Source organism: Sebastes umbrosus, chromosome 23 (genome assembly GCF_015220745.1).
Source record: "Sebastes umbrosus isolate fSebUmb1 chromosome 23, fSebUmb1.pri, whole genome shotgun sequence".
Taxonomy (NCBI): Eukaryota; Metazoa; Chordata; class Actinopteri; order Perciformes; family Sebastidae; genus Sebastes; species Sebastes umbrosus.
In genome coordinates, this window is record NC_051291.1 from 15,378,516 (window position 1) to 15,393,782 (window position 15,267).

Genomic DNA, 15,267 nt, shown 5'->3' on the forward strand with positions numbered 1-15,267 from the left:
ATTGGGATTGCTTCCACATCCACACCGGGATGCTGTTATTTTCCAAAATACTCAGCATTTGCCTCGCATAACCACCGTATGCAGCTCACGGTAACACAGATAACCTCTTATCTTGACAAAACCCCAATAAGAAACCAGGGATGTATACTGTGATATCATCTGGGAGAGCGAGCTCAGCACTCCTCTGTGTGTTATGCTGAGAATATTTATCTGTTTTCCTTATTGAGTTGAAAATGCATACAAATAGTGTAACCCCTTCTCATGTGACCTGAGGCAATATGTAAGCTGTTAGCTAGGAAACAGGAAAACGGAGTGTGTGTGTGTGTGTGTAAAATGCCCTCAATGACACCTTTTCAAAATTACCACTTAGTGTGATTTCATGTAGAGAACATGGTAGTTACCCCCCGCTCTCTCCTTGTCCCTCACGCTGACCTTGCAGTGTGCAGGTAATGCTTAAATGCTATAATTACACAGCATGTGAGAGTGCTGTGTGTGTGTGTGTCTGTGTTTGTTTCAGTCCTTTATCATCTGTGTGTAAGCATGTGCGTGCTCTGAAAAAAGAGTGTTTATGTGTGTGTGTGTGTATGTGTGAGCTCAGACAGGCCCCCATCGACCTGTTGAGAGCAGCAGCTGTTGTCATGGTAACAGAGGAGTAAGAGAGGAAGATTTCGGATCTGCAATCTCTGGAGACAGAGGTGCTCGCAGAATACAGGACACACACGTAAACACACACACAAAGCCATAGGATAAAAAGCAACACATGAATGCATAACGACACACATACACAGAGCGAATGCATACAGTAGGGAGCACGGTCACCCACAGGCTGATGTTCAAACAGATGCTGCGTTTAAACGGGCCCACACTGCAGTTATGAAGGACAAACAGGTAGAAAGACTGGCAGATTGATGGAGGCTTTTTGAAACTAGTGAAGGACAAAACTTGCTGCAATTTTTTGCTACTGTTCTGCTCCTTCCGCCCGTGTTTACTTCTTCCTCGTCTTTCCTTCACTCATCTCGTTCCCTCACCTTTCTCTTTCCATCACTCTTTCTCTGTCATCCTTCCACTCCCTTCAGAGCTGTTTAAATGAATGATGCTGGGAATTGTGGGTAATGATCTGAACACTCATCAGTCATTGGGTGAGATAGTTCCAATGACCCTGAGGGTTTTATGCATGCTTTCTACCGTTAATCAACATAAGCACAGCTGGACGGGATAGTTTAAGGTTTGCCAGTGACATTATGACAAATTCGTATTAACGCCACTAATTTTCTATAACGCATTAATGCAATAGTGAAGATACTGGCATCATATGAAACTAGAAAACCTAAGGAATCTACCGATGCCAACCATGTCATACTAGCGCGAAAGAGGTTAAATAATGCTCCAAATTTGCGCTAAACTTTAGTGAGGAAAAACTGTCATGGCCATTTTCAAAGGGGTCCCTTTACCTCTGACCTCAAGATATGTGAATGAAAATGGGTTCTAAGGGTACCCACGAGTCTCCCCTTTACAGACATGCCCACTTCATGATAATCACATGCAGTTTTGGGGCAAGTCATCGTCAAGTCAGCACACTGACACACTGACAGCTGTTATTGCCTGTTGGGCTGCAGTTTGACATTTTATGATTTGAGCATATTTTTTAATGCTAAATGCAGCACCTGTGAGGGTTTCTGGACAATATTTGACATTGTTTTGTGTTGTTAATTGATCTCCAGCAATAAATATATACATATATTTGCATAAAGCAAACATATTTGCCCACTCCCATGTTGATACGAGTATTTATTACTTGACAAATCTCCCTTTAATGTACATTTTGAAGAGATAAAATTTGTCGATTAATCATAGACAATCGTACGATTAATCGCAATTCAATATTTGAATCGACTGACAGCCCTAGTATAAATACACAAGATGATCAGAAAGATAATTTGCCTGCGTCTGTCTCTTTACCACACACTTTAAAAGACAGGGTGTGTTCCCGTGAGAAATTTTGATTTGTTTATTAAGAAAACATGTCTATTGTTTGAGTGATGTGCATGAAAAATGCAAAACCATGGTGGAGTCAAGATTTTCACATTAAACTGAGCAAAACCATCAAAACAAATGCAGGAACCAAATAGAACCAAACAGTCATTTTTGTGGTTGTTTGATAAATATACAAGTTCTTAAGACTGCCACCATCATTTATCACTGGATATTAAAAAAAAAACTACTGCTCTGAAAATATGTTGTTAGAAGGAACAAAAAGTGGAAATCCAGTAGAAAAATAGTTTTAATCTATGTTATCACCTCTGATTTATTCTAATTTGATAATTCCCGACCTTTTTTAAATACACACATACTACTTGTATCTTCCCTTTCCTCACCAATTCGCTCTGCCTTTCCACTCCTCTCTTCTCCTCCCTCATGATCCCCCTATCCTCTCTCCTCTCCTCCCCTCACTCAGTATTTGCCCTCCCCCTGCTCTGTCATTTCGCTTGTTTACCTCCCCTCGATCCCTCCCTCCCTCCTCAGCTAATCCGCTCCATCATCTCTCCTGTCGACATCCATGTCCTGCCCTTCTCGTTCCCTCCTCTTCCTCTCCCTCCTCTCCCTCTCAGGACGATGTGTGACTGTGCTCTTGCTGAGTTGATGCTCATGTGGACCCCTCTCCTATTATAGATCACTTTGACTGTGACGCTGACCATTTCTGTCTCTCTCTCTCTCCCTTTCTCCCTCTATCCCACCCTGAGGGAAAACCAAGTCATTATGTTCAGCAGCTTTAAAAAAAAAAAGGAAGGGTAGAAAGGAAGGACGGGTGAAGGAACAGCAGGAATAAAGGGATTTGGATGGACGGAGGGAGGGAGAGACGGATAATAAATGGGGAGAGAGAGATGAAGGAAGAATGGAGGCATGGGTGGACCTGGGGGAGAGAGGATGAATGCGGTTGGAAAGAGCTCTGGGAAAGACATATGCTGGGAGAGGTGTGAAGGAGGGATGAAAATGACACAATTTGTTTTATCCTCCTGTGAGAAAAGAATGTGAGATGAAAGAGGGAGAGTGAACGAGAGAGAGAAAGGACAGACAGAGGAAGGGGAGAAAGGATTAAGTCGAGTGAGTGGAGAGCAGAGAATCACACCGAGTGAGACGTAGGAAAGAGGAGAGATTGATTAAGAAAGAGAGAGACGAGAGGAAAGAGGGGCACTAAACAAAAGAAAGAAGGGTGATGTATTCTGAATATGTTTATATCCTCCATCCCCTTAGGCCTTTCTTCCGTTTTCTCCTTCTCCTCATCGCCATGATTTATTTTTCTACCTGCATCTATCCATCCATTCCACAGTGAAGGGATGCAAATCATGGAAATATGAGCATTTAGCTTTTATCATTACAATAATATTGCAACATTAAATATTATAATAATTACATAGCTCTGATGACCTATTCCTATATTTACTCCATTTAAGGGAGTATCTGCGCCAAACATTTTCTAAATTATTGCTCCTAGATTGACCGTTCATTCTTGCATCAAGGTAGTTTTTTCTTTAAAGAACTTCTGCATCTGCCTGATTTGATTGTCCCCATCTTGTAACGTCTGAATGAAGGCAAAACATGTAACTCAGAAAAACAAGGAGCTTAAAGTCCCAGTAAAACAAAAGTTAGAGCGTCTTTCGCTTCTGTACTCTGAATGTTCCCCCAGTGAAACGGAATATTTGAGCGGGTGTACAGTTACGAGAAACATTTAAATAAAAATCCTTCGCATTTGATTGGACCACAAAAAAAGTTAGAATGTATACACGATACAGAGCTACAGCACATACACGTCCCTTGCCGCTAAAAGCTGCAGATTGATTGATGGATGGATGTCATGATGTTATTGGTTAAATTGGTTGGTACTCGCACGTAAACACACGTCGTATTTTGTTCGACCGGGGAAGTGATCTCAAAAGGGTTAAAGATGCATTTTGTCATTTCATGTTGACTTTAAGAGGATAGATTCAGGATTACATTTCCTTCAAGTGAATGAATTGAGAATGTCATGTGTCAACATTTAAAAGCATGTTTCACTTTCTTGAAACATGTTATTCCACATTGCAGTATACAGTATGAAGACAAACCGTGGTGAGTTAAAGGATACTTCCACTCTACGATGCTGATGCAGGCCCTGCGGATGGGGTTCTTGAGTGTGAGACAGAGCAGCGCCCGTGGCGGCCTCGTGGCCGTCGTCGTCGTCTGTTTCTTGGGCTTGGAGCTGTAGTGTTGTCTCTTCCTTTGCGTGGAGCTCGCCGTGGAGATGGGCCCGCCCCCTCCCGCCACGAGCCCCGCCACTGCTCCTCCCGACGCGGGGTTGCCCATAATCTTCGCCTGCCGCGCAGCGTCGATGGCCGCCTGCCAGCTCAGGGCCGCCCCCGGTGTGGCCATGTGCTCCGGGGCCAGGCCCACCACGCCCACCCCGTGGTTGACCCCGCCCCCTCCTCCGCCATGGTCGCCGCCACCGCCACTGTGCTCGTTGGTCAGGCCGGGGGGAGGGAGGGGAGGAGGGGGAGAGTAGTCGGAGCCTGGAGTGGAGAGAAACGGGAAGGGGGAAAAGAAGAAAAAAAGAAAGTTAGCACAAGTTAACTGTCAGTAAGCTCTTCAATCACTTCCTTCGGTCAGTTCGCTTGTTGATTTAAACTCGCAGTGTTTCAGTTTTCGACAGTTTGGTCGTTTATTTTGGAGGCTTCAAGGGTGTTTGAATTGTTGACAGATCAGTTAGTGAGCCTTGTGTATTTTTCAGACACTGAAGTCTCTCCCGGTAGAATAGACGATGACTAATATACTCCCATCTGTCAAGCGAGTACAACAGAGCTAACTGTGTGCTGTTTAGTTCCTCAGCATATTGTGTAGGTTATGCAGTCAATTCACTTTGTGTCAACACACACTCAACACCGCTCATCAGACCAGCAACTACTGGCTGCTGTAATGATCATTCTTATATAATGATCATTTTATCTCCATTTTTCTTTTAATTACAGCTTTTAAAAAAATCAGAAACAAAAAAAGAAGATCTGTACCATTGCAGCCAAGCTTCCTGTTTTACTTTTCACAGTATAGAGGCAGATTTTTCAGAGATTTTTACAAGTGCCTTGTCCAAATGTGAAGCATTACAAGAGGAAAAGCATTTTTAATGTTGTTTAATTGCCCTACAGCTTTGTAACGTTTAGGACTACAAAAAAATGTAGACCAAAGACCAACATAAAAATTAGAAATATCAAAAAATCTCATTTGAGAAGTTATTAAAGAGTGCTAATATGGAATACTGACAGGGGTCCCAGAGTGAAAGACTACACATTCACTCAGAGGTGGAAAATGCAGAGACTGCAGACAACAAATGTGTGCAGTGGAATAAAAGAAATGAAGAAGACAAATGAGAGACAGAATTACAATAATCTCAGTGAGATTACATAGTTGTGTCGCCCAGACAAATTGCAGACATAAGACTAAGTGAGTAAAAGTAAGAGAGAGCGGATTATCCATACTGTATATGCTTAGCCAGATTAAAGACAGTTACTGTATAATATCCTCACCCCCCCTCCTTCCCTCTGACATCTGAGCAAGGATTCCACAAACGCTCTCACCACGTAGTAGATTACACACCCTGTGAAACCACGTACCCTTTTCCAGGTTTAAGACGACGCACATTTGTGTCAACAATTGTTATTATCACCAAACTAATCATACAAACACACGTGACATTTTAAATGTTCCTGAGAACGGAGAAGAACTGCATTGCTTTATGGAAACTGCAGTATGTTTCTGAAACTAAGAAGTCTCAGCTACTGACGCTATCACACCATTTCAACAAAATTGACACGTTTTTTTTGTCAACAACCAAAGTAAATTAAAAATCTTGAAATTAACAATATGCTGATATCAGTCACATTTGAACAAATGTAATTCTAGGGCTGTCCCAAATACCATCTTTTGGGAATTGAAGCTCCGGTGAGAAATTTTCGAAGGTATTCTAAGCTTCGTGGTATTGCCGCACACCTCTATTCACAACAAAAACAGAGAAATAACTAATAATAATTCATGTTGAATATAAATAATGAATAATGTTGTGAGATTATTCCTTATTTCATGGACTATTTGGGGGATTTATACACTATTACTACATACTTATATATAAAAAATATCATTTGAATAGTGATTTGGAGGTCGATTACCACGGACGATGCTTCGAAGCATTCGGGTCAGCCCTATGTAATTCCCAATGTCAAATCCAACAAATCCCACAAATGCAAAGCTACTTTTGGTAGAAAAACAGAATGCAAAACTTTAAGAACCCCTGTAAAGTTAATCCAACCTGCGCTGTCACAACAGAGATAAGGAGAGAGAGAGAGAGAGAAAGAGGGAAAAGTGAGAAGAGATGTGCATGCGGAGGCGGAGAGAGATAGACTTATCCCGTACTGTATGCTTAGTACGATTACAGGCTACAAAATCCCATTCCTCTCACTTCAGAGCTATACGTTTCTACAGGACTCACAGGCCTGACTGGTAACATTACATCAGATCCTGATACGCACTATACATCCCAGAAGCATCTACCTTCACATATGAAGGTTATGTCATCATGACATTCGAGTCAGAAACACTTGCTCTGCAACTAAGGGAGCTCAGCATACACTTTGTGGGTGAGTTACACAGCAATATCTAGCCTGTGACCTCATTTGCTAACTGTTTACTATAAAATATCTAACAACAGGTGCTGTTGTTTCAGCAACACATTGTAGCTGGTCAAAGAAACTATCCAAAAAAGGTACTAATTTGGCAAATTTGGCAAATTACTTGGAAAATGTAACAAATTAATCCTTTTTAATTACTCATTTAAAAATTGCATTAATAGACAAATTACTCCACAGTAAATGTAATTAGTTACAATAATAATTATATAAGGCCTACTTTACTTCCTGATGCTTATCCCTGCTCTATCAATGTGCAACCAAAAGTCACCAACAACCCACACATCTGCATCCTCTGCATCTAACTCAACATGTGCAGTGGAGAAAGAAGTATTCAGAAGTAGCAGTACTTACTATTTAAAAAATACTCTATTACAAGTAACAGTGCTGCATACATCTAGAGCAGGGGTGCCCAATACGTCGATCGCGATCTACCGGTCGATCGCAAAGGTAGTGTGGGTAGATCGCATGGCTTTAAAAAAAAAAAAAAAAGTTCTGGAACTTACTCACAGAGGAAAAGTACCCCAACATGAGGAAATGTGCTACCTCCTTGACTGCATTATTCGGCTCCACTTATTTATGCGAGTCAGCCTTTTCCCACATGAAGATTATTAAGTCCAAATACCGTTCCACCTTGACTGATGATCATTTGGAAGTGTGCTTGAGGCTGGCTATCAGCAGCTACTGTCCGGACTATGCATCCCTGGCTGATTCCATTCAGTGCAAGTCATCAGAGTAAGGTAATGACAAAATGTACAGAGTTATATTGTACAATATGGGTTCATGCAGTTATGCAAGGTACACCAACATATATTGTACATATAAAGAATACTCAATATATTTATAAATAAATATATGTTTTGCATTTTTATAGTAGGTAGATCATTTTGACTTGGTCATTTTATAAGTAGCTCGCATGCTGAAAAAGTGTGTGCACCCCTGATCTAGAGGTCTTATCAGCAAAATAAGAACAGCAGAGGTGCTCATATATAGGCCTTGTTCACTTCACAGCAGACATTTGGAGTTATTATAGCAGGAAAAGCACAGGTGTTACTAATAACATTAATGATGCCATGAAGATGAGACAGTGAGCCAGCATGCACAATAAGAAAACCCTGAAACCAACATTCATTTTATTATTTACACCTGTGCTTTTCTGCTAAAAAAGAAGGGGGGAAAAGGCCTTTAATGAAGCAGAATGGCTTGTGTTATATGTTATATGAATTATTGAATTATCTATACTGATGTGCAGCATTTTAATTCTGTAACTTGTAGAGGTGAAGCTAATTTAAACTGCTTTATTGAAGGTAGTTTAATCTATAATACTGTAGTCATATAACTATAAGATATAATAATCATATAACATGAACCTCAAAGTTGCACTTAAGTACAGCACATGAGTAACTTTACCTCTACAGTAACGTACACTAAGGTGACGTAGTGTTATATTCCACAACTGACTAGCCCATGGATGGTTTAGCCATTAGCAGCTAGCTTCGCCCCAGGGGGACCAGAGACAGACACAGAAGCTCCTGAAGCAAAAAGTGACACAACAAACACAACAACAACTTGCTAGTCTGTTATCTTAATACTACATAACGTGTTAAAACGGGACAAATTACAGGTTACCAGAAGGCTTCTTCCTCTTCCGGCGGAGGCTAGCTGACACGACCACGCCTCCAGTCCGTGCAGCATCATCAAAGAGCATATGGAAGCAAAGAGGCGAAACTCTGTTGCTTTTTTGACAACGGCCGCCATTTTGGACCGAAAACTCCAATGAGTCCATAGCCATGAATGAATAAAGAGACAAATCAGAGGATCATTTTTTTTTTTTCGAGGTAAATAAACTTCCCAGTACGACCACTTAAATAGCCCTCATTTAAAACATGATGTCCTAAAAGTGGTGAAATGAACTAATAGCTGAATCCAGAGTTATTTTCCTCTGCATAATTAACTTGCATCAGACCCACAGTACTGCACGCTCTGCACGCTTATATGACATATCCAGTTCTGCCAGCTTCCTGCTAGCTGCATGTAGCTGTAATAATAGATATATCGGCTGTAATTTGTCACTTTTATGATCTTATAATACACCCATGGGCTGTATGCTGTAAGCCTGTACAGCAGTGGATGTATTAACAGTTCCCAAACAACCGGCTATCAGCCAGTAGCTAGTAGTGCTAGTAGAGACATTACAATTATGACAATAGAATAAAAATGATTTTGTTTTACTTTTGTACGGAACTTTGTAGGCGGACGTTTTACTGGCGTTCGGTAGTCATCTGTTCGATTTTAATTGCAATACATTACACTATTTCTCATTGGGAAAAAAGTGATAATTATATTTCTCCTAATATTGATTCATTTAATGGGTGCAGCCAGACAGACAGGAGCCTGCTGGCGGCTCATGTGACCACGAAGGCACCTTGACCTGGAACTCATTTTCATCAAATGGCCTTTCAATAATTTTATTTTTAGTTTAATAGCCTACCTGATTCTTAATATTGGTTGATACACTCCCCATTTAGAATTTAATGTGGCTCGTTTTATTGATATTGCAGTATCCTGGATTTTACTGCAGTAATTTGTCCTTTTTTATTTCTGTTCTATGCCAAGCACATTGTTCTATTTGTTTAGATAAGTGCGATATAAATAAACTTTATTATCTTTATTACAGCTAAAATAAAACTGGAACGCCCTGAAGGCGATCTTAAAACAAATGCACCGCTGACTAAACAACAACAACACAAAGATATGTCTGCAAATATTTAGGAGTGGTGTACTTTGAATACAGCGATAATGCCCAAGGAGGTGTTCTTTACATTCATCGGCGGTGAAGTCACTATCACATGCAGCTGTGCCTTATGGGAAATACCGCTGTGGTTTCAATTTTTCAATTTGGAGCATCTCATTACTTGGACGGGACTATATTTTCCACATTTTCTCTAAACTCTGGGATTGATTTTAGAGGGTTTATGTGACGTTTAAAAGCAGAGAAGTCTATAGCAAACCTTACTTTTATCATACAGATGATTCTCTACACTGGAAAAATATCTTCCTCTTTCTTTCCACCATCGACTCCAGTGTGAGTTAATATCTGCTTCCTGACTGCTGTTGCACATCATCATCTCTCGCTCACTATCTCTCACAAACACACACATACATACATACATACACGAACACACACATAATCACTTTCGGCATATTGTACTCCTGCGTGATCAGTTTATCTCACACTGCCTGGCCCTCTCACGGGGTGCGCCCCACTGAGAGTGTGTGTGTGTGTGTTTGTAAGTATTTGTGTGTGTTTGTGCTGCATGAGTGAGAGTGTGAGGATTAGAGGAGAGTAAAACTTTAATAATACTGAGCTCACTAATCTGTCTGTCTGACCGCGTGTCTCTCTGTGTGTCTGTCCTGCACATGCAGTCATGTCGCGTGTGTGTGTGTGGGGGTTGTATGATGGACTGTGTGCTGATGTGAGTGACTGTAATTCCATTAGCAGCTCTTTATTCTGCAGAAAAAACAGCAGCCTGTGGAAATACGATTCTGACACCGTAGGGGAGAGGGAGGAGAAGGGAGGGATGAAGGGATGGAAAAAGAAAGGGAAAGAGGATAAAGGAGATGGAATGAAGGAGGTGGATATACTGTAAAAAGAGGGATATAGACAAGAAAAAGAGGATGAAACAGGAGGAGGAGATTAAATAGGAGGAGCAGAAAAAAAAGTAAAGATGAGACAAATGGGTGGAGGGCTAGGGTGCTTAACCACGAGTGACAAGACTTAATCCAATAATTTATCCATCCATCATATGATTTTACAGCCGAAAACATTTAACACTAATTCACTCTTATAAATGCAGTCAATGAGGTTTCCGCGGTGCTTCAGGCTGCAGTCAATGGTTGTAGCTCCACTTCAATCAATGTCATTAGTGCTACATTATATAGGTCTAATAGTAGCCCACATGCAACATACTCTTAAAACACTGCAGTCAATGGCTATACTAATGTGACTCCAGTCAATGATTGTAAAAGTACAGTCAAATGTTAATTTATTACTACTTTCTCTGTAATGGATTTTTCATCTCTACCCAGTGTATTAAGGTTTGTAGTAAGGTGCCTTTTTATGTATATCAATTTAATTTTTTGGCATTTTCTGTGTTTTATTTGCACTTGTGTTTTGTTTTTTTAAATATATTGCATTCATTTTTATTTGATAATTTCACAGCAACATTGTCTTAAATTTCTCTTATATTATCTCTTAATTTTCTGTTAAGAGAAAAAATAAGAGAAGTTTACTCCAGATGCACAAAATGTTATTAACCATCTAAATCTGCTTAGTTGTGCTGAATGATGACTCGCACTTGAGCATAAATTGGAGGCATGTGGCTGATTGTTTATTATTAGCATATAAATTATAACACCCCCTGAACACTATATATAATGGCAGGTATTAGCATATAGGTAACGCCACCTATAACACTGAATGTAAGGACAGGTGTTGTGCCTTGTGCAAATACTGGCACATGCCCAAGAATTGGAGATGCCACTGAAAAAATGCAATGGACAATGGACTTCAGCAGATAGATAGATAGATAGATAGATAGTTAGCACAGGTGTAACTAATAATATTCAGCATTGTGTTTTTACAAGATGGTCTGAGGTGTTGTATGCAATGAGTTCAACCAATAAGAGTTGGGTGTTTATTAAGTGGTGCTCCTCGCCTGCTGCTAATTAGTCAATAATTGATAGCTAACAGGATGGATGATGGGGCTTTTTCCCAGCAGACGTTTTTTAACTTAAGCACAGGTGTTACTGATAACATTAACGACCGCTATGCTCTGTTCAAGTGTAAAAGTGAGCCATGACAGTGTGCCAGCATGCAAAACACCTGAAGCATCATTAATTGGATTATTTACACCTGTGCATTTCCTACTATGACAAGTCAAAATGTTTTCTCTGAATAAATGTCCCCTTTTTACTTTGTTGCACCTGTTAGGGTTTTAAATATGTATATGCATTATCATGTGTACTTCTGTACTTTGATGCTTTGGCAACATTGTTTTTTGAAAGTTTTATGCCAATAAAGCCACTTTGAATTGAAAAAAAGTTAATTGTGCATATGATGTATAAACCAAAACTGAGTTTTCCATTAATTAAACTAGCTCATGTTGGTACAAACTTAAAACAGGATAGACTATGGACAACAACCAGGATGGCCACATGACCAGTCATAACATACACTTTCACAAATTCAAAGATAGAAAGAAAAAAGAGACTCAATTTCCATAAAAAAAAGGTCTTATCATGATGGATACAGTATTCTCTGTCTTACGCACTTTCTATAAATCTTACTAAGGCAAAAATCAACATATTACCTTCAGACAACCAAAACAAATCCGGGTTCCTCAAGTGAATTCTCCCAAACAAATGATCCATGTGCTGTAAAGACAGTCGGCATTCACTCTAACTGAACGTGAAGTGAACCTATCTGAGCTGAACTTCAGTGTGAACTGAACTGCAGACTGTAATGAGCTGCGATATAAACTCAAGTCAGTGGAGCTGTTATCTGCTTAATGATAAAGACTGGGGGAGAGATGCTATCACTGCAACTCCGAGCACTCTGCCGTAAAATGTCATCGCTACACAGACACATAGAGTATGCTAAAAAAAAAAATCAACATTGCTTACAAAGTACAGTTCCACTATAAATTACAGCAGCAAAAAAATCATCTTCAAGGATTTTTTAAAAACTCATTCAAACTCCTTATAGTCGCTCTGCTCGTCTAATTGGCTCGACCAGATAACGGACAGCGGAGGGGACCAATCAGATTATCCCACCCCAGATCAGTCCCTCACATCATCTCCTCTGTGTGCCCTTCTCTCTCTTTTCCTCCGTTTCTTCACTCACGCCTGCCTCATTTCTCACTCTCTCCTCCTCCTCCTCCATCTGCTTTTCCTTCTCCTCCGCTCCGTCCCAGCAGGGATCTATTTGGGTGGACAGTGATGATGTAATTATCAGTCAATTAACTGATGATGGCACCTGATCAGACACTAATTAATGGGGGATGCACACATGCAGCCACACGCACACACACACTAAGGGCCCACACACCTTGTGGCAGCTCTAATTCAGAATATGAAAAAAGAGAAATCTTATTAACAGCCTTAGTGAGGTCCAGAAAAACTGGGCCTGACCAATAGTCCTTTTTTCCACACTCACACACACAACAGTCCTGTCATGTGCCATCCCAGCTGAATTGTCATACGAAAGATGACCTCCTTTTGCTACTGTACCTCGTTTTTCCTCCTCCTCCCTGCATCCCCTTTTTATCCTCCTCTTCTTCCTCCTCATCATTGTCAAGCCCTTCATCCACCTCTTCCTCTCTCTTCTCCTCCTTCATCCCTCCATACCTACCAATCACCCTCGCCCTCACCACTTCTTCCTCTCTCTTTTATCTCTAATCTATATAGCTGTCACTCCCTCCATTGGCTCTCCAGCAGCGGATAAGTTCATTTTCAGCCGCGCACCCTTCCTCCTTTCCCCCCATCAATCTATCCCTCCTCATCTCCCCATTTTTTCTCCATCTCTCTTGCTTCGCCGCTTCCTACTCCTTTTCCCATCACTTCCCTCTCTGTCATTTTCAAATAGCTGACAATTATTCTCTCTCTTTTTTGCTCCCTCTACCATCTACTTAGCCGGAAAAGAAGCTGCTAGTCCGTCGCCGATCTGATGCACAAGACCACTTTTCAGACTCTGATTTAGACTGAAATAACATAAAAACGGCATAATGGAGGTGAACAACTTCCATTTTTTGGCATAAAAAATTATGATTGCCAGCTGCTTCCATGATTCGCAGTGCTTGTTTGACATCCCATCATGCTTAACCCTCATTATCATTGTCATCATAAATACCGGTTGTAAGCCTAATACTATTTTTATCCAATTTATGTGTCATCCACTCACTCACTTACACTCACACATGCACAGAGTGTGTGCACAAAAGCCGTCGTCTGTATCAGTCATGTACATGTGCAGGGATTTTGTGTGTGTGTGCATATGTGTGGGTGTCTCTCATTTGTCTCTCTCTCGCTTTGTCCATATGTGCCCATTATCCGGCCGAGTGAGCACACCACACAGACACACCTGCTCCCGACACATGCACACACTTACACAAGCTCACTCACACACGCGCGCACATATACACCTGCTCCCCTTGAAAGACAAGACACACACGCACACCTGCTCCCCATTGATCTATGACCCCCCCAACAGACAATTACAGTATGCGCTGACACACACACTCACAAGATCCACGCAGCGTGAGCAGGACATGCATGCAATTTACAAGGAAAACAGGCAAAGCGGCAAATCGGATGCTTGGGTTCGGACCAAAGAGGTAAACAAACAGGACTGAAAACGTATCACACTGTACGGAGTATTTACTCTTAATAGACAAAAAGGACAGCGTGTTGTCAGGGGAAATTCCTGCTCATTTTCTCTACATTGAAAATAAAGTGCTGCTCATTTATCTGAATAGAGAGTTGTAAACACACCACTGCCTGTTACAACTGAGGTTGTTTATCCCTTTTTTGCCCTGTCAACAAAAAGATGTGCTAGCAAGGGCACATTTACTTCTTTTTTTTTGTCACGAATGAGGTCATTCTATAACAACAAAATAGCTACAGGTATTTGTGCTTTTTTTTTTGCTGTTTTTGCTCTTTTCATTGCGATGAGCGCTAACCTTATCGTATATGGATTTATTCATTAAACTGTAACATAGTATCTGAACTGGAATTTGAAGTGGTGGGGAAATGAGCAAGTGTGTGTGCACACATGAGGTGGATATTCCAGTAACATGTCAAGAGAAAGCCTGTGTATAGATCATGCACTGGGGCTCCGTGTTCAGCAGCACATTGCTCACTGTCATCTGGACTCTCTAGTTTATTACAGCTCGGGCCAAACCCCCAGTTTTCTGAAGCACTGATTGGTTGTTGTGTTCCTATACTCCCAGGAGGTCAGGGTGATGCAGGTCTTTGAATTATGGGGTAAAAAAATGGGTCTCTAATATATGGATATGTTGTTATAAGGAGTTTTATATGTTACTTTCTGTTAAAAACAATGCTACAAAGTCAAGGTTTTTGTTTATATTGTCTGCAGCTTCCGTCCTTTTTTGCAACCATAGACAGTATATAAGAAGTCACCAAGTTACCCATTGGTTTGTAGATTGCTGTTTTGAAGCCTCAAGTTTGGCATTTTAGGGCATCGTCATCTTGTTTTTTTGCAACCAGAGATGCCACGAGAGGGTGGAGCTAAGTACAACTGAATGCTGAATAACACAAAAATGTTACAATTAAATGTGCTATTGATAACATTGGTAACAATCTGCCACTAGATGTTGCATTCTCCGTCCCCCTGTGTCATTGCATTCGCTTCACAACAAGTCGTTGCCAGGCAAATACCATCAATCTCAGCCATTTATCCAGTTTATCCACACTAACTGACCACCCAGAGACACCATGTGATACCAACGTCATTCTACTACTGGCTCACAAGCCTTGTTAG

General features: G+C 40.8%; 1 protein-coding gene across 3 annotated transcripts in view; it reads right to left on the bottom strand.

The window, feature by feature from the left end:
- The window catches only part of cacna1c (calcium channel, voltage-dependent, L type, alpha 1C subunit), a 225,087-nt gene that overhangs the window by 157,680 nt on the left and 52,140 nt on the right, over positions 1–15,267 (bottom strand). For 2 of the 3 annotated variants that reach the window (XM_037760298.1, XM_037760297.1), the window contains exon 2: positions 4,124–4,544. In XM_037760298.1, coding sequence (XP_037616226.1) covers positions 4,124–4,544 — 421 coding nt within the window. Of the gene's footprint in view, positions 1–4,123; positions 4,545–8,336; positions 8,875–15,267 lie in introns of those variants that run through there. The other variant, XM_037760296.1, reaches the window with a different exon arrangement.